A 17,950-nucleotide genomic window follows, 5' to 3' on the forward strand; every position below is an offset into this window, starting at 1 on the left:
CCTGGCTGAAGTCGGACGCTTAACCGACTGCGCCACCCAGGCGCCCCAACCATAGTATTATTAAAAGGCAGGGCTGATAAATAAATCTAAGAATATGTGTGAAAAACAAGTAAATAAATCACTTTGGCCTAATCAAAAAAGTATATAGAAGATCAATGAGGAAAGTAAGTATAGTTTATAGAAAAAATTAAAATACTTTCTATACCTCTGAGTAAATACATTTTTAAAAAAGCCTAAATAAAATGGATGCTCTTTCTAGAAAAATTACAAATAAGAATTGATGAGAAACAGCAAGGGAAAAGTGGCAGAGAAATATTCCTAAAACAAAGAAAATTCTAGGCCCAGATACATCTACCACTAAATTCTTACAAATCTTTGAGGGACACATTTTCCTTTAGCCCCTGAACTTTTATAAAGTATAATGAGAAAAAGGATCCTTTCTGATTATTTAAGAAATAGTAATATTTTCATAAAGTAGATTAAGAATTTATATTGTATCATTTAGCTATTTGTGTCAACCAAAACCACAGCCATATTTAAACAGGACAGTTCACAGGAAAAGGAAATATAAATGGGTCAAGTAGATACCCAACCTTCTTCTTAAGTGAAAATGCAAAGTTCCACTGGGATTAATAACAGACTGGCAAGAACCAAAATGTTTGGGAACAATGTTTATACAGATTGAAGGAAATAGGCAATCTCATACATGGTTGGTGATGTGGCATCATGCATGGCATAATTCTTATAGAAATCAATTTGCCAGTTATCTATCAAGAATAAAAATGTATAAATTTTCTGGCCTAGTAATTCCAATTTAAAATTTTATCTTCGAGTTAACTCACTCATGTGCAATATGACCTATGTATAACGTTATTAAATGCAGCATTACGTATAATGGCAAAATATTGTGAAGAATTAAAATGTTTGTCATTAGGGACTATTAAAATATATTATGGTACATCCATACAATGAAAATTTATGCAGTTATGAAAAAAAATCAAGAAAACCTTTAAGTACTGATATGGGACAATCTCAAAAATATGTTAAGTGGAAAAGACAAGTTGAAGAACAGTGTGCACTGCAGAGAATGATCTATGAAAAATATCTCCAGAAAGATATCTGAGAAACAGACAACACTACAGGGAGAACTGGGTACTAAAAAAAGGGAAGGAGACTTTTCACTGTACATCATTCTGGTTTTTGAATTTTGAATCAAGTGAATGTTACATGTTCTGGTGAAAAAAAAATTTTCTTAGGAGATAAAATTTTGAAATAAAAACAAACATTCCAGCAGAAATACAAAATTCTTTTAGGTAAAACTCAAATTAGCAAGTGTTACATCTCTTTCATTGGATGGATAAACTTTTCCACAATCCCACTGAGTCTTTCAGGTTCCATCAGTTTATTTACCAATTCCTGCTCAATAGCCATTAGGGCTAGGCCACTAAGCTTCTCTTGTCCCATGGTATGACATAAATATGTTTTAAGACGAGGCAGTGTAGAAAATGAGTTTTCGGCACTTGAAGTAACTGGCCAAGACAAAGCAATATATAACAGCTTTGATATGCAAGGAATATTATTGTGAAGACCATGCTGGATAAACAAATAGCCAAGGTTGATGAAGTTGATACAATCATAATCTATGACAAAGTTAAGCTTTGCATATTGCCGATAAAATCTAAGTTCTGGGATGATGTCTGAATCAAGTTTATAAAATTCTTGGACATGTTTGGCTGTTGCTTCATTTAACGGTTCATTCCATTTAAATAGTAGTTCTGAAATTTGCTTCATTTTGCAATAATCAAACTCTGAAAAACATAATTTTAAATTATTTAATATAGTGTCCAATCCTTGGTAATAAATATTAATTTTATATTGTTCTTCTGTTGAGGTAGGAAAAAAAGTACTATCTGAATTGCCAAGATCTATTGTTTTCTGAATTTTTCTTCTTTTCTGAAAAGAAGGTCTTTCAACTTCAAAACTTTTACTGGTTATTTTTTGACATATTTCCTCTGTTCCATCCCAGATAGTTTTGAAATAGACGTCATTTCTTTCAGATGATAAACATTCCAAAATTGCTTCTATTTTTGAAGACAATGAAAAAATATCTATGGTTTCACTCTGAAGCTCTTTGGAAAGAATTCCTGTAACACTTAACACTCGATAAAGAAATTTCAAACAAAAGATAAATTCAAATTTGGAAACCAATGTTAACAAATCACTCAATTCATCAGCCAAACTTGTATTTGAAGAATGGCTTGCTACAAATTCCAGTGTTTCAATAATCTCTGGAAGACCCTCGATCACTGATAGTAACATACGATCATGGGCTGTCCAACATGATTGTGATGTATGTTTCTTGCATGTTTTGTTTTGAGTTAGTTTACAAGTATTTTGAAAATGTGCAGACATTTCCCCAGACATATGAATAGTGTTGAACAAAGAGCTGAGAGTATTTAGAGTAATTCGGAGTTCTTTTACTTCTTTACAAAACCTAATTACTGCTAAATCCAAAAAATGGGCATAACAATGTATGTACAAAGCTCTTGGCTCTTCTTTCTTGAATTCTGCTGCAACTTTATTAAATTTTCCCCTCAAATTCATGGTACTATCATAGGCCTGGCCGCATATTTTACTCAAATCAACTCCAATTTGCTGCAGGTAAGTTTTGATAGTTCTATGTAAGTTAGTCCCAGTCATCTCTTCAACATCTATGAAACCCAAGAATCTTTCTTTTATTAAGACAGCCTTTGACATTTTTTGTGGGTATCTTACACAAATGGAAAGCTGTTCTTTGGTGGCACTATCAGTTGTCTCATCACATATTATTGAAAAAGCTGGGGAGACATTGATTTCATTCACAATATCTTGCAGTATTTCAGTCTTTATTATTTCAATAATATCATTTTGAATTTGTGTACTATTATAGAAGTCAACTTGTGAATTCAGAAGTCGGAATACTTCCTCTCCTTTATCTTTTGCTCTGATTTCTAACAATTCTAAAAAATTGCCTTTATTCACAGTTGAAATCGACTGATCATTTCCCCTTAATGATAAACTCTGCTTCCCAAGAAATAAAATATTTTCAATTATAAGCTTTAGGTACTTTTTATTTCCTTCCATCTGTTTTGAATGAATAGATAAATTATCATTGACAGCTTCATCACAAAACTGGGATTCCCTCCAAAACTGCAATGACTTCAAATGCATTTCACTTTTTTCATGCTTTCTGAATTTTTCCAGAGTCTTTTTCCAATTAGAAATTCCTTGGGCTGCTAATGATTCTCCTCCACAACTAAAATTTTTTTGGCAGAACAACTGGCATGAGTAACAGAATGTCACATCCTTTTTAATACTGCTTTTCAAATGCTGGAAATTTGAACACCAAGATTTCTTAATACTTCGTGATTTATCTTTAACTTTTAGTACTTTGGATGTAAATTTTGGATGACATAGTCCATCACTTATTTTCACAGATTTCATATTGTATGTAGCATCTTGGTTTGACACTTGATCTTTCTGTACTTCTACACTGGAGCCAACTGCATTCTGACTGGATATTGATGAAGATGGTGAAAGGCTTGGCTGTTCAACACTATTATTAGCAACACCAGTACTTGATTCACTGGGTAAACTCTTAGAAATGTTTGGGAGAAAAAAACAAAAACATTTGTTTGAATAGTTATCAAATGATTAAAATATCAAACATATCTATTCTAATAACACAAGAAAATGAATAGGTACGTTGCAACATGAGCTCCACTAGGGGGAAACACTAACAATTATTTATAATGTAAAGTTGTGATCTAGATTCAACACTAAATGTTCAAAGAATCTTGGGGTGCGTGGGTGGCTCAGTTGGTTAAGTGTCTGACTCTTGGTTTTGGCTCAGGTCATGATCTCATGGTTCGTGAGCTGGAGCCCCCTGTTGAGCCCCTCTTCAGCATAGAGCCTGCTTGGGATTCCCTCTCCCTCACAGTCTGCCCCTCCCCTGCTTGCTTATGCATGCTCTCTCTCTCCCTCAAAATTAAAAAAAAAAAATGTTCAAATAATCTTTTGGTATGTAATTGTAATAAAAATAATTTTTATTGCTCATAGGACTATAGTATTGAAAAAGGTAATAAAGAACCCAAAGGAAAAACTATGACTAATAATACTTATGTTTAAATATTCTTAATAATTTCAAGTCAGACCTGAGACTTGGGAAATTGAATATGAATACCAAAAGATGTTTATTGCTCAACTTTTTTGAGTTCTAGGATGAAAACAGGAATGAATGTGGTCATATATATGTATATATATGAATTGTGTATATATACACACAAATATACTTAAAGAAAATACAGCATCAAAAAATATTAGGAACAAAACTTACATCTACAATGACATTTGCTGTTACTGAAGAAACTGTATCTGCTAAAATAAAATAGAGTATCATCAATTCAAGATCTTATACTATAATCTACAAAATAGCATCATAAACCACAATTGCTTATTTCGTATCAGACAACAAAAACAAACTTAGAATAGGGGCGCCTGGATGGCTCAGTTGGTTAAGCGTCTAACTTTGGCTCAGGTAATGATCTCACGGCTCGTGGGTTTGAACCCTGCATTGGGCTCTGTGCTGACAGCTCAGAGCCTGGAGCCTGCTTTGGAATCTGTGTCTCCATCTTTCTCTGTCCCTCCCCTGCTCGTGCTCTCACTCTGTCTCTCTCTCTCAAAAATAAACAAACATTAAAAAAACTTAAAACAACAACAACAAACAAACTTAGAATAGATAGATTCATCAAGGATGGGAAAACAGTGTATATGTCAAATATCTTTATTATCAATTTTACCTTGTGAGACATCAGAGTTCATGATGGGTAGGGAGACATGAGTATCTGCCAGTGACACTATATTGCTTATAATTGGAGTTGTATCTTTCTTTGGAGAAAAGAGTCCCGTTGAAGCATCATGTACCATGGAAACATTTACTGATAAAAATAAGAAGATTTCTCAAAAACCAGGCAGAATCAATCAGAAAGCATTATTTAATAACAAGTTATTTCAACAAACAATGGAAATATCTAATAGCTTAAGGTATTGCTGGATATGAAGTAAGGCTAAGGAATAGGTAGGTTCTTTAGGATAACACATTAATAACCTTAAACTGATAATTTACATTTTCTATTATTTTGTATATTTTATCTTTGCATACAATTTCTTAGTTCTTTATACACCATTTGCTTGAAATTTCAAGCAAATCTTTACATGAAATTACCCACAAAGAAGAGAAAAGAGATTCCTATAGAATCTCCTAATGGGTATCATTTCTAACACCTCCAAGATTCTTAACCCTCAACATGAATGGAGCTAGACTGGTTTCTAAGCTAACAGTGCAGAGATTTCCATCATAAGCCAGTTTACATGATGTATAAGCCCCAGGAAAATCATTCACTTTATTATCTATGTAAATAGCACCAATGGTTCTATAGGAGGCTCTCTGATGGAATACAAAGTTGGCTCTGGGTTACTTAGTGCTTTTCTACTAGTGAACTTCAAACTATTTCCAACTAGCTCTACTTCCTGTAAAAAATGTAACTAACTACTAGCCTTGCTTTTACAAAGCAGGGTTGAGTACAAAATTCTATATTCTAATACAACGATTTTCATAAATAAATATTAAGTCTCTGGTGGTGAAGTAGATTTTCTTTTACATAAAACTACTGGAAACTTTTTTTTGCAACAAGTTTTGCATTGTTTTGATTTTTAAGTCAAAAACTTAACCTTGAGATAAATCAAGGTTATAAATTAAAGGAAAGCAGTAATATTCTTCAATAGTTTCTAATTCTCTGATAACTGCTAAATAAACATTACCTGTAGAAGATTCCATCTTAGCTTTATTGTAAGCAGAGAAACAATTAATAGAACAGAAAAGGTCTGTCTTCCCCAAGTCATTGGTGGTCTCAATCATTTCATCTGAGGGCTTCAATGATTTGCAAAGAACAGATGTAAGTGTTTTGGCTGGTTTCTGTTTAGAGATTAAAGTAATATTCATATTCCCGGTATATGATATATATTGTTAACAAGCAAAGCATATCCACCATTACTGCTATTAGCTGAAATATAATAAGTAATGATGATGAAGCCCTGTTTTACACTTTCCTAAAAGCCAGGAAAAAAAGGCACTACGGATTACAATGACTAAAATGAGGGAAATAGATCAATCCAAAATATAACTATTTGTGTTATGTCTCAGATATATATTAGTTGCAGCAGTAATATATACGCAAGCAATGAAGAAGGAGGTCACAGAAAATGTTCCTCAATCCAGGCAATCAAAGCCAACGGGATACATAAATAAAAGCCTTAAAATTATATCTCTTTTCTCAATTCCACTTTGGATATAAACTCAGGGAAGCCTTTTATTTGTGCTAAGGAGGAGCCAGAAAAGGGTGCTTTATTAAGTTATAACATGCTGTGAGAATTACTGTTTTTCTAGGCTAACTTCATAGTAAAAATTGCAAGCATATTATGAGAAGGCAGCACATAAGCAGTAAGATGTATAGAATACAGTGCATTCAGTAAGTGTACAAAGGTAAAGGATATAAACTGAGGTTCACCATCTATTGTTTCTACTGAGAGAGGAATCCTCATTCCTGGACTATGGCAATGGTGAAAAAGAACTGCTTTGGGGGACATAAAGTGCAAAGACAATTGAAAATATATAGGTTTTCTTCTGTGAAAGAACAGGATATTGGCAAAGGAATAATGAAACAAAAAACAGAGTCTAACTTTGAAAATTCTTTTACCCTTTATTAGTATGACTTTTTATACTGAGACACCCCTAACAATTCATCAATATTTAACATCAAGTAATAATAGTACTATGTATCATCTGTAGTTAGTTAATTATTCATATGGGAAAAGTAATAATTAATTTACTCTATTAAGAAGATGTGGGGGGAAAACAATGTGGTCAAAGTATATTTATATAAAACAATCCACTTAAAAAAAAGTCACCCCATTTTTAGATTCATAGATTTGAACAATTGTCTAAATCTTTTTTTTTTTTAATTTACATCCAGGTTAGTTAGCATATAGTGCAATAATGATTTCATGAGTAGACTCCAGTGATTCACCCCGTATGTGTAACACCTAGCACTCATCCCAACAAGTGTCTTCTTTAATGCTCCCTTACCCATTAAGCCCATCCCCCCACCCACAACCCCCCCAGCAACCCTCAGTTTGTTATCTGTATTTAAGAGTCTCTTATGTTTTGTCCCCGTTTTTATATTATTTTTGCTTGTCTAATTCTGTATTACACTTAACTAACAATATGGATTTTCTCCATTATCACTATTACAATAATATCTTATATGCAGGGTGTAGTGTTAAATGGTGCTTTTTAAACTCCTTTACCCAAATCAGCCCTACCCCATCACATAGGCTGAGTAACTAGGTACTCAAAACAGGCTCTTAAAAACAGGACAAAGCCTATTTATTGAGTGTGACTGATAAAGAATGAAAAGATGGAATGACATTTCTTGCCTTCAGAAGGCTCCCATGCCTTCCATTCTCCCATTTCTGGTCCAAAGGCAAGATACTTTCATGGTGTGGACATTCTGCCATAGATAAAAGGTGGCTCATAAATGACCTATTTGAATTGTTCAGACTTGCTGAGAATCCCATCTTCAATTGCTTATTTTTAAGGAAGAATTTACATAGATAGGGAGTTGGGTCTCAAAGCATCATCTGAATAAGCAAGACAACAGTCCCACCTCATGACAGGGGCTCAAACCACTAATTGTGTTAATCTCATTTAGTCCACCAAAGTAGAACGAGCTTCTCTGCTCTCAGAACCAACCACCAAAGAAATAGAAGATTATTTCTCACAGATTCAGATAAACCTGTGACATTCTTGATTCATTTTAACCTTGCTTAGGGTTTAGGAAAACAGAATTAAAAACACCTTTGTGGTTGAGTCTTACTGACCAGTAGGCTATTGTTATTTTTGCTATCTCTAATCTCAGTTTATAAACAAGCTTCTATCTGTGTGGCTTTTTTTCAAGGCAGATGATCATCCTGAGATATTTTAGGAAAATCTCCATACAGCATTTATCATGAATTGCTATGTAAGAGGAACTGTCAGAAGTCTTTCATTTCATCTCCTTCAATGTGTTGCCAACTGAAACTATTCCCAATGGTACTAAAATCTAATCCCCACATTTTCCTGAAGTGGAACCACTCACAAGCAAACTAATGGAAGGAACTCAATCTTGGATTTTTCATTTAGTCCCATGCAAATTCCAGTGGAGTGGTCCTTATGCAACAGGTCTTTATTTTTACCTGCTTATATGCTGTCATACCCTTTGAACTAATAAAGTAATGGGACTGGCCTTTCATTGGAAGTATATGCAACAGACTAGACAGTGTGATCGTAAGCTCTACAGTTCTCACAACAGATCACAGGAGGCTGTTCAAGTGAGAGTGAAGAACAGGCATTACTACAAAGACAGTGTTTCACATTCTGATATTTTACTTCATACTGAATCTAGGATTTAAAAGAATTCACTAAAAATGCTAATATTTAAGCAAAATAATCAGAATCCCTAAAGTTTAAAAAAAAATTGCAACTTACAACAGTAGTCTTCTGACACATGCTGCACTTGGTTAAAATGTTATTAGTACATATGGCAACAAATGCTTTTCTTTTTTCTTCATATGATGAAAGACAAGACTGGCTGCAAAAATTTTTGCTAGAGTCATCCAGCTGGACACTGATCACATCCTTTAGATTTAAAATGTCTCTGAAAATAAAAACAAGGGCACTATTAAACACTTTTATAAGTTAAAGCACACTCTCAAGTAACCCTCTCCCGTTCCACCTACTTGAGTGTGCAGCAGCAGTAATAGCCTTGAAATAAGAAAACCTTTGGTATTTAGTTCTAGGACTTACATTCAGTAGTGATGGATAAGTCATTTATACTCTCAAATGTTAATTCCCTCATCTATAAAGTAGGGACTATAAATTTTTTTGTAGTATTTTTTTTTTTTTTGAGAGAGAGAGCGAGAGCATGAGCTGCAGAGGGGCAGAGAGAGAGAGGGAGAGACAGAATCTGAAGCAGGCTCCAGGCTCTGAGCTGTCAGCGCAGAGCCGGAAGCGGGGCTTGAACTCACGAACCATGAGATCATGACCTGAGCCCAAGTTAGATGCTTAACTGAGCCACCCAGGTGCCCCTAAAGTAGGGACTACAAAGCACATCTGAGAGCGTAGTTTTGAGGACTACCTAGTCTGTATTAGTTAGTGCTAGTCATAACAAAATGATGATGAGAAATCACATATTCATTCCTCACCAAATTTGGAATCTACAAAATATATCAAAGTACAGTCTACAAAATTCCAGAGATCCTCCAGAGACTTTCAAGGGGTTCACAAATCAAAACTATTTTCATATTAAAATGTTATTTGTCTTTCTCGTTGTGTTAACATTTCAAGTGATGGTGTAAAATCAACAATGGGCCACTGCAATTCCACTCCTAGATATGCACCCCAAAGAAGTGAAGGAGTATTCAAAAAAGGATAGACACATGCATGTTTCTAACAGCACTATTTCAAATAGGTAAAAGATGGTGCCACGCTGGCTCCATCAGTAGAGCATGTGATCTCTGGATTGTGGGTTCAAGCCCCACGTTGGGCCTGGAGTTTATGTAAAAAAAAAAAAAAAAAAAGCTAAAAGATGGAAACAGCCCAAATGTTCACCAATGAATGAATGGATGAACAAATTGTGATATATCCATACAGTGGAATATTATTCAGCTGTAAAAAAAGAACGAAGTACTGATATACATGCTATAACATGGATAAACCTTGAAAACCTTATGCTAAAAGCCAGACACAAAGAGTCATATGTTGTATGATTCCATTAATATGAAATATCCAGAAAAGATAAATCCCCAGCAAGAAGACAGACTGGTAGAGACAGAACATTTTACTTTGGAGAACATAAATATTTTGGAATTAGACACCCTGAGTATACTAAACATTACTGCAATGTCTTTTTGTTATGTGAATTTCACCTTAATAAGCTGGGAGGGAAAAAAAATGCTGGATAAAAACGTTTGCCAGAGCCTTAGGCAAATTAAGGCACTTGTACCAAAATGTCCTAGTATTTGTTATTCACTGCCATACATTCACTGTAAAAATCAATTTACTTTATTAAACTTCACCCTTGACAACCTCTTTTCAGTATTCTGTGATGAAATGGGACACAGGCATAAAGATCTTCCACTGCACACTAAAGTATGATGGCCGCCTCAAAGAATATCTCATGTGGGAATGTTAACAGTTACAACCTAAGGTAGCTACTTTTTTTGTGGAACATATTTTCACTTGAAAGAACAAACTATTATCCAGAAGTGAGTATCTGGTAAATATTTTCTCAAAAATGAATAAAGTAAGACTGTAACTTCAAGATAAACTGGCAGTATTCATTGCCAATGATAAAATTTGAGCTTTCATTGAAAATTAGAATTTTCAGAGGTGCCTGGATGGCTCAGGTAAGTGTCCGACTTCAGCTCAGGTCATGATCTCATGGTTTGTGAGTTTGAGCCCTGTGTCAGGCTCTGTGCTGACAACTCAGAGCCTGGAGCCTGCTTCAGATTCTGTGTCTCCCTCTCTCCCTGCCTTTCCCCCTTTCACGCTCTCTCAAGATAAATTAAAAAAAAAAAATTGAAAAAAAGAAAAATTAGAATTTTGGGGGTGTCTGGGTGGTACGGTTAAGCCATTGACTAAGCAAGTCAGTTAAGCATCGGACTCTTGGTTTCAGCTCAGGTCATGATCTCAACAGTTTCGTGAGTTTGAGCCCCATATCAGACTGTATGGTGACAGTGTGGAGCCTGCTTGGGAGTCTCTCTGCCCCTCCCCCACTCGTGCTGTCTTGCTCTCAAAATAAATAAATAAGCTGAAAAAAAAGAAAATTAGAATTTTGGAAAATCTGCCACCTCCAATTTGATTGCTTCCCAATAGTTAAACTTTCCTGATGAGATTAGTAGTGATGATGAGGATTATTTTTGGGGGTGGTGATTTTTTTTTTTTTTTTTTTTTAGCAAATGTGATTTTTGAAATATTGCATAAAGAAATATGTTAACATTTAGAAGATCTGCATAACTCAGTGAACCATTATTTTCCAAATTATTATACCAGGTAACAAAAATCATTCATTTATGGGTAAAAAAAACATTCAAAGTACAGACAGACCAATGATTGTAACCTAACAAGACCAATGAATTTTAACCAAACAGTACAAAAAAATTTTGATATGGTTTCAGATTCTACATTCCAAATAACCTTTAGCAATACTTGGGTGGAGTGTCACAGAAGAGCACCACAAAATCTAAAAGGCTATTAAAACACTCTTCCCTTTTCCAATTACATATTTGTAGGATCAGTTTTTTTTCACACTTCAGCTAAAACATTTTCCAATGAACTGAATACAAAGGCAGATATGAAAACTCAGCCAGACATTAAAGTGGTTTGCAAAATAAAATCATGCTTACTAAATTTTTCTTAACATTTCTTCTCATCAAATTAAAAAACATATATGGCTAGTTTTCATTAAAAAATATTATTTATGTAGGGGCATCTGGGGGGCTCAGTCAATTGGGTGTCTGAATGTTGATTTTGGCTCAGGTCATGATCCCAGGGTTGTGGGACTGAGCCCGTCAGGCTCTATGCTCAGCATGGACCCTGCTTCAGATTCTCTCTGCCCCTCTCTCTCTAAAATGAATTTTAAAAAATATTATTTATGTCAACATGCACTGAGTTATTATTTTTAAATGACTGCTTTTAAATAATGAGCTTAAAAATTTCTCCATTTTAATTTCTAACACAGTATATATTAGTAGATATAACCTATGAACTAAAGCTCTCTGTCTCTTCAATAATTTTTAAGAGTGTAAAGGGGTCCAGGGACCAGAATGTTTGAGGACTGCCAAGATATCTGGCTACTTAGAACCTTCAGAATATCAATTATTCAGTGTAATAATTATCCAGATGAAATACTCCTGAAATCAGCACTATTTTAACACTTCAATATTTACAAATTTTTAGTGTATTATGATCTTTCTGCCTCTTAAACAAATGGTACCAAAAATAACAGGTTCATTTCATGATCCCCAATCAGTCATTTTACTGGTTTAAGATACAGTTCTAAATGCAGTATCTGAGTTGTGCTATCCTTGTATTTCATTTGACAAAAATTCTTCTAGGTTTCACTGTGTGCCAGCTAGTGTTTAGGCATTAGGAATATAAACAGGAGTATGATCTGGTTCCTAATCTCAAGAGGTTCACAGTCTAACTGGGGCAATATCAATTTTTTAAAACATTAATGCTATGATTAATATTGTGGGAATTATGAACACTACTGAAACACAGACCATGGAACAACTACTCCGAGTGGTTGGGAGTTAGGAAGAGAGGACGGAATGGTGTGCGAATAGACAAAAGGTAAAGATTTGGAGGCAGACCTTTAAGACAGAAATTAGCCAGATAGAAAGGGAGGCAGAAGAAACTGCATCAGCAGAAGCATGAAGTCTGAAAACGCTTACTGGTTTTTACTGCTACCAGTATACCAGATTGCTGGTTTCTAATCTACTAAGGCCTTATACATAAAAAATAAAAAAATGAATTTTCTTAAAAGTGCCTACAATTAGCTTAAACTAACTCTTAAGCATCGGACTGAACAACTTTCCTATATATATAAGTATTACAGCATTAGTGCACAGGGATATTCTGAACTCTGTTGGTTGCTTTCAGGATCTCTGGTTGGTTCCACCTGGGATACTAAGGTGCAGAAACAACAGTTCTTCAAAAGAAGTCTTCTCTAACATAATTTAAAATGTCATTTTCAAAGCTAACTTTCATTTGGTTCATAAAACAGAATAAAGATTCCAATAACTCAAAACAGATTTTAAATCCCTGCTATAAAAGAAACTTCAACAAGGACTGATAATTAGCTAAAACTTGAGAACTACGTATTAATGCAAGATGCTAATAAATGTGAAGGAAAAAAAATTTCAAAACAAGCACAGGTTACTCTGAAAAATGGATGGACTCTCCTAGCCTAAGCACTACCACCTTTCCACCAACGTATACAATAGTATTTTGCATCAAAAAAAATTCTGTATTCCAAAGAAAGTAAAACTTGTTTCTTGTTTTTGCTCATACTGGATTTCTCTGCCTTAGAGAACTTACTGTATCTTTCCTGTTTCAGCCTTTTCAATCTACCTGGGAGATGTGCTGAAGATGTATAATGGGCCAAAATAGTAACATGATACCTTAACTTCTGAGGGCCTCAGTTTCCTCAAAACCAAAAGAAAATGTTTGGACTGGATGATCTCTAAGGTCCCTTCCAGTTTTATGTTTCTGCAGAGAAAGAAAGCAGACTGAAGAAAAGTGCGTTACAGCCCTTAGCAAAAAAGAAAAAAGACACAGTATTGAAGGGCTGAAAAAGCACAAGAGAAAGGTCAGTTTCAGGGTCTAAGACTTGCAGCAAAGGGTTAACACCAAAGTGCCAGCCAAACAAGGAGCTGAAGCAACCAATAAAAAGGATTTGTAAGTTTGTTAAGAGAGTAGTAATAGTAATAATTAACATTTACTGAGTTCTTATTACATACCAGTATTGTTCTATCACTTAAATCTATTATTTAATGCTCATAATTCTTATGTACATTGAATTAAACAGATGGGAATACTAAGACAGAAGTTCTCAGTGCTTTTCAAACTTTAGCATTATATACGTATCATCTGGGGACAAAAGCATTTCTGATTCAGTGGGTCTGGGTGAGACCTGAGATTCTGTGGTTTTATTTAACAAGTTCCCAGATGATACTAATACAGCTGCTGTAAGTTACAAAATATAACTATAGATGGAGAAAGCAAGATTCAAATTATGGCAATCTGATTCCAAAATAAGACATCTGAAAGGAATTTATTGTATTTACAAACAAAACTGGTGATCTATGTGTTTTCTTCATTCTGAAACAAAAACATTTAAAATTTAGCAATAGCATTTCATGAGCGTTAACAAACCAGAATATTATGATAGGAGTCTCAAAGCACACTGATCTACATATCAGGGTAGAGTTCAAAGTTCTGGACATTTTCCACTAATTCATTATGAAATTAGTACTACTTCCTTTCTCTGCATGTAAATTGCCTTACATATGTAAAAATTAAAAAAAAAAAGTTAGCAATAAAGACCCCGACAGTAGCTCACAGAAATCTTGAAAAGATATCTACCTATTTATGTTTACCTGTGACTATTCGATTTTGCAAAAGAATCAAATAACTTCATTACAAGACAAACATTATATAATTTTATACCTTGGAAGATCCAAGTAAACTGTTATATGATTAATGTGTTAGTGCATCCTATACAGTTAAATGATAAAATAGAATGGGCATATAATAATCCCACTTATAGAGAATTTCAACTAGAAAGAAAAGTAAATTTCAGAAGTCACACTATTTAAAGTTGAAGAGAACTAGAACTCCCTATGTTTTAATTTGTTCAAATCTCTCAATAAAAAAAACTATTTCTGAAGAATCTAATAAAGGAAGTGAAAGCAGAAGCAGCTTCTTTTCACTAAATCAAGGTGATACTACTTCAGAAAAAATGAAAATGTAGGTAATTACAACCAAGACTGATCGAGCTCTATGTAGGGGAAATAAAAGTGGGCATAATTTAGAATTATATACTTTGAGCAGTTTGAACAAGTTTTCTTGGGAAGAGCTGGTGAACTGGCAGATGAAATGTATTCAGTGATGCAAAACGTGGAGCAGAAGAGCTGAGTAGACCCCTTCCTCTGATAAGCAGTTTGCCCCTTCTGAAGAATTTTTTTACAACCAGAACAGGAAACCTGAATAGCTGTGGTTGAAACTGAAGGAAGCATTTTATTCATGCCAGATGATGTCAGAGAAAGCTGAATGCTTGTAGTCAACTGTGGAGCTATAAACACAAAACAGGAAGGAAGAAAATTAGTATTTACATAAAATTAAGTATGCATTCTTTCATTTTCATTTAGAGGTTACTTCTCCTGGACGTGAAACCCAAAACAAACAATGCACACTATTCAAACATATTCTAAAAAAGCAGAATAAATTGGCTATTACATTTAGAATAAAGTGATTCTATTACCACTGTCTGAAAATGTAGTGTTTATTTTCAGTTCATTCTCCTGAGTTTTGGGCTGCTGGGCTTGACAATACTCCTAAAAAAAGAGATGAAAATAATGAATACACTGTGTATAAAACCAGCAGTTATTCAATAGAAAATGATAAATTATGTTTAAGTCTGTTCAGTGAATTGTATAATTAAACTGAACCATAGTACATAGGTGAACACTCTCCTTTTGGTGACCTTTGACTGACAACACCAATAAATCACATTATGTGTAATCATAACTAGATGTGACTTCAATAGTTTTTGTTCACACAGCCCTTCAGGAGCTATTACAAACAGAGGAGACACACTCAATAATGACATCTATTTTCCATCCTTGTTCCAGTCATTAATAGCTAACTGTTTTCATAAAGACCATCAACACAAAAGTTGTTGGACTGGCCTAAGTAAGTCTTACAGAGGAGGATGTTTCAGAGCAGCAGACAAGCTATCTAAATGTGATTTATGTGTTTGAATGTCCATAGACTGAAGAAGCAACAGATACTTCCTAGATGGACAACATTCCCCAGTGACACCAAGTCAATGAGAGTCATATCCTTACTTGATACTGACTTACTTTAGGCTATTTCTAAACTGAATATTAGAAATAAATTAAAACTGGGGCGCCTGGGTGGTTAAGTCGGTTGAGCGTCCGACTTCAGCTCAGGTCATGATCTCACAGTTCTTAAGTTCAAGCCCCGCATTGGGCTTTGTGCTGATGGCTCAGAGCCTGGAGCCTGCTTCGGATTCTGTGTCTCCCTCCCTCTCTGCCCCTCCCCCCATTGTGCTCTGTCTCTGTCTCTCAAAAATAAACAAATGTAAAAAAAAAAAAAAAAGTTTTAATAAAAAAAAGAAAGAAATTAAAATTGAATTTACTTTTTATTTCATCAGAAATTTCAGCTGGTTCATATATAAACATTCTAAGGAAAATTTGGCCCTACTACAGAATACTCACAGCTTGAATCAGTTTGTCACTTATAGGTTTTTTAGGATATATCTAAAAAAGTTTAAGAATAAACATGAAACTAATTTGGGTAAGATAATTACAAAAAAAATACAAAATTCTAAGGATTAAAAATGTACTAATTCTACTACTTCAATTGAGTCAGTAGCATAAAAACATACAATTAGTTACTCGTATGGTTTCTAGTTAATAAAAATGAAAAGAAAAATGTGTTACCCTTAGCTAGGCCCATAATATCCTAGGCAATCCTTGTATCAATCCAAAAACCCAATTCCAACCATCTATTCTTCTCTCAAATCATATTCTTGCATATAGTTGTGATGGCACTTGACACAATATACTTTATATGATTTGACCAACTACTTTAGGGAAGATAAAGATTTAAGATTCTCTTTTCTTTTTTAAGTTTATTTACTTTGAGAGAGAGAGAACACATACATGTATGTATGAGAGTGAGGAGAGGAGCAGAGAACAAGGGTGAGAGAGAATCCCAACATGTGGGGCTCAAACTCACAGTGAGATCATAACCTGAGCCAAAATCAAGAGTTGGAAGCTTAACTGGCTGAGTCACCCAGGTGCCCCAAGATTTAAGATTTTAAACCCATAGGGGCGCCGGGGTGGCTCAGTCCGTTGAGTGTCCGACTTTAGCTCAGGTCATGATCTCACAGCTCATGAGTTTGAGCCCCATGTCGGACTCTGTACTGAGCTCAAAGCCTGGAGCTTGCTTTGGATTCTGTGTCTCCCTCTCTCTCTACCCGTAACCCACTTGCATTCTGTCTCTGTCTCTCTCAAAAATAAACATTAAAAAAAAATTATAAAGAAGATATTTTTAAAAAAACAAAAAAAGAAAGAAAAAGAAAGATTTTAAACCCATAAGCCAGCATCTGCATAACTGGAATGTACACTTAAACGCTGTTCTAGAAAAAAGAAAATAAAGTAGAATACTTACCTGTGCATTGTCAGGTTCTGTCTTAATTTCATCCAGCTGCCCCAGTTGTGGTGCCACTGCTTTGTCACATTCGCTATCTATCGGTGATTCTTTCATCTTAGTATCTGATGCAAAGGAATCCACTAGTTCCAAACTAATGAATTTCTTCTTGGGGAATAGTATCCAGGTTCCTAAAATAAAATATGAATTAATGGAGAGCCTGATTTTAAAATTAGTCCTTTTAAATATGGTAGGTTCCTGGAAACACAAAAGGTCTTTAGACAGCTTGGACTCAAGGTTCCTTCACAGTACCAACACTGGCTTTCTTCCCTTCATTCATTCACTATTCCCCAATATAGCTTTGCTGTATTATTTTCTGGTAGACATATCTATGCTTTCTTCTGGGTCTAGTCTTCTCCACTTCTATTCCCCCAGGCCTGACTATAGCATAAACCACCAAACTCACAAGTTTACTTTTAACTTATTAAATAGTCTTAGGAGGGGCGCCTGGGTGGCTCAGTCGTTTAAGTGAATGACTTCAGCTCAGGTCATGATCTCACAGTCCGTGAGTTCGAGCTCCGCGTCAGGCTCTGTGCTGACTGCTCAGAGCCTGGAGCCTGTTTCGGATTCTGTATCTCCCTCTCTCTCTGACCCTCCCCCATTCATGCTCTGTCTCAAAAATAAATAAACGTTAAAAAAATTAAAATAAATAGTCTTAGAAAATGTAAAGCCTTCTGTCCAAGGTTAATCCAAATACCTGTACTCACTACCTCTCCCCCAACACTGCCTTCCTATAGAGCCAGTTATTATCTGTATTTTCAACTCTACTTCCCCTCCTTATTGGTTCTTCAC

General features: G+C 34.8%; 1 protein-coding gene across 1 annotated transcript; it reads right to left on the reverse strand.

Moving 5' to 3' along the window:
- Positions 1-656: 656 nt before the first annotated feature.
- Positions 657-17,644, reverse strand: LOC121026414 (zinc finger MYM-type protein 1-like). Its single transcript, XM_040469275.1, is given in 10 exon segments — positions 657-3,636; positions 4,376-4,413; positions 4,839-4,976; positions 5,860-6,013; positions 8,332-8,413; positions 8,415-8,536; positions 8,624-8,792; positions 14,744-14,993; positions 15,183-15,255; positions 17,120-17,644. Coding segments are annotated over 10 exon segments (3,423 nt in total). The 5' UTR covers positions 17,216-17,644; the 3' UTR covers positions 657-1,335.
- Positions 17,645-17,950: the final 306 nt, after the last annotated feature.

This window comes from Herpailurus yagouaroundi, unplaced genomic scaffold (assembly GCF_014898765.1).
Source record: "Herpailurus yagouaroundi ecotype Mexico unplaced genomic scaffold, PumYag 97042, whole genome shotgun sequence".
In the NCBI taxonomy this organism is placed as follows: Eukaryota; Metazoa; Chordata; class Mammalia; order Carnivora; family Felidae; genus Herpailurus; species Herpailurus yagouaroundi.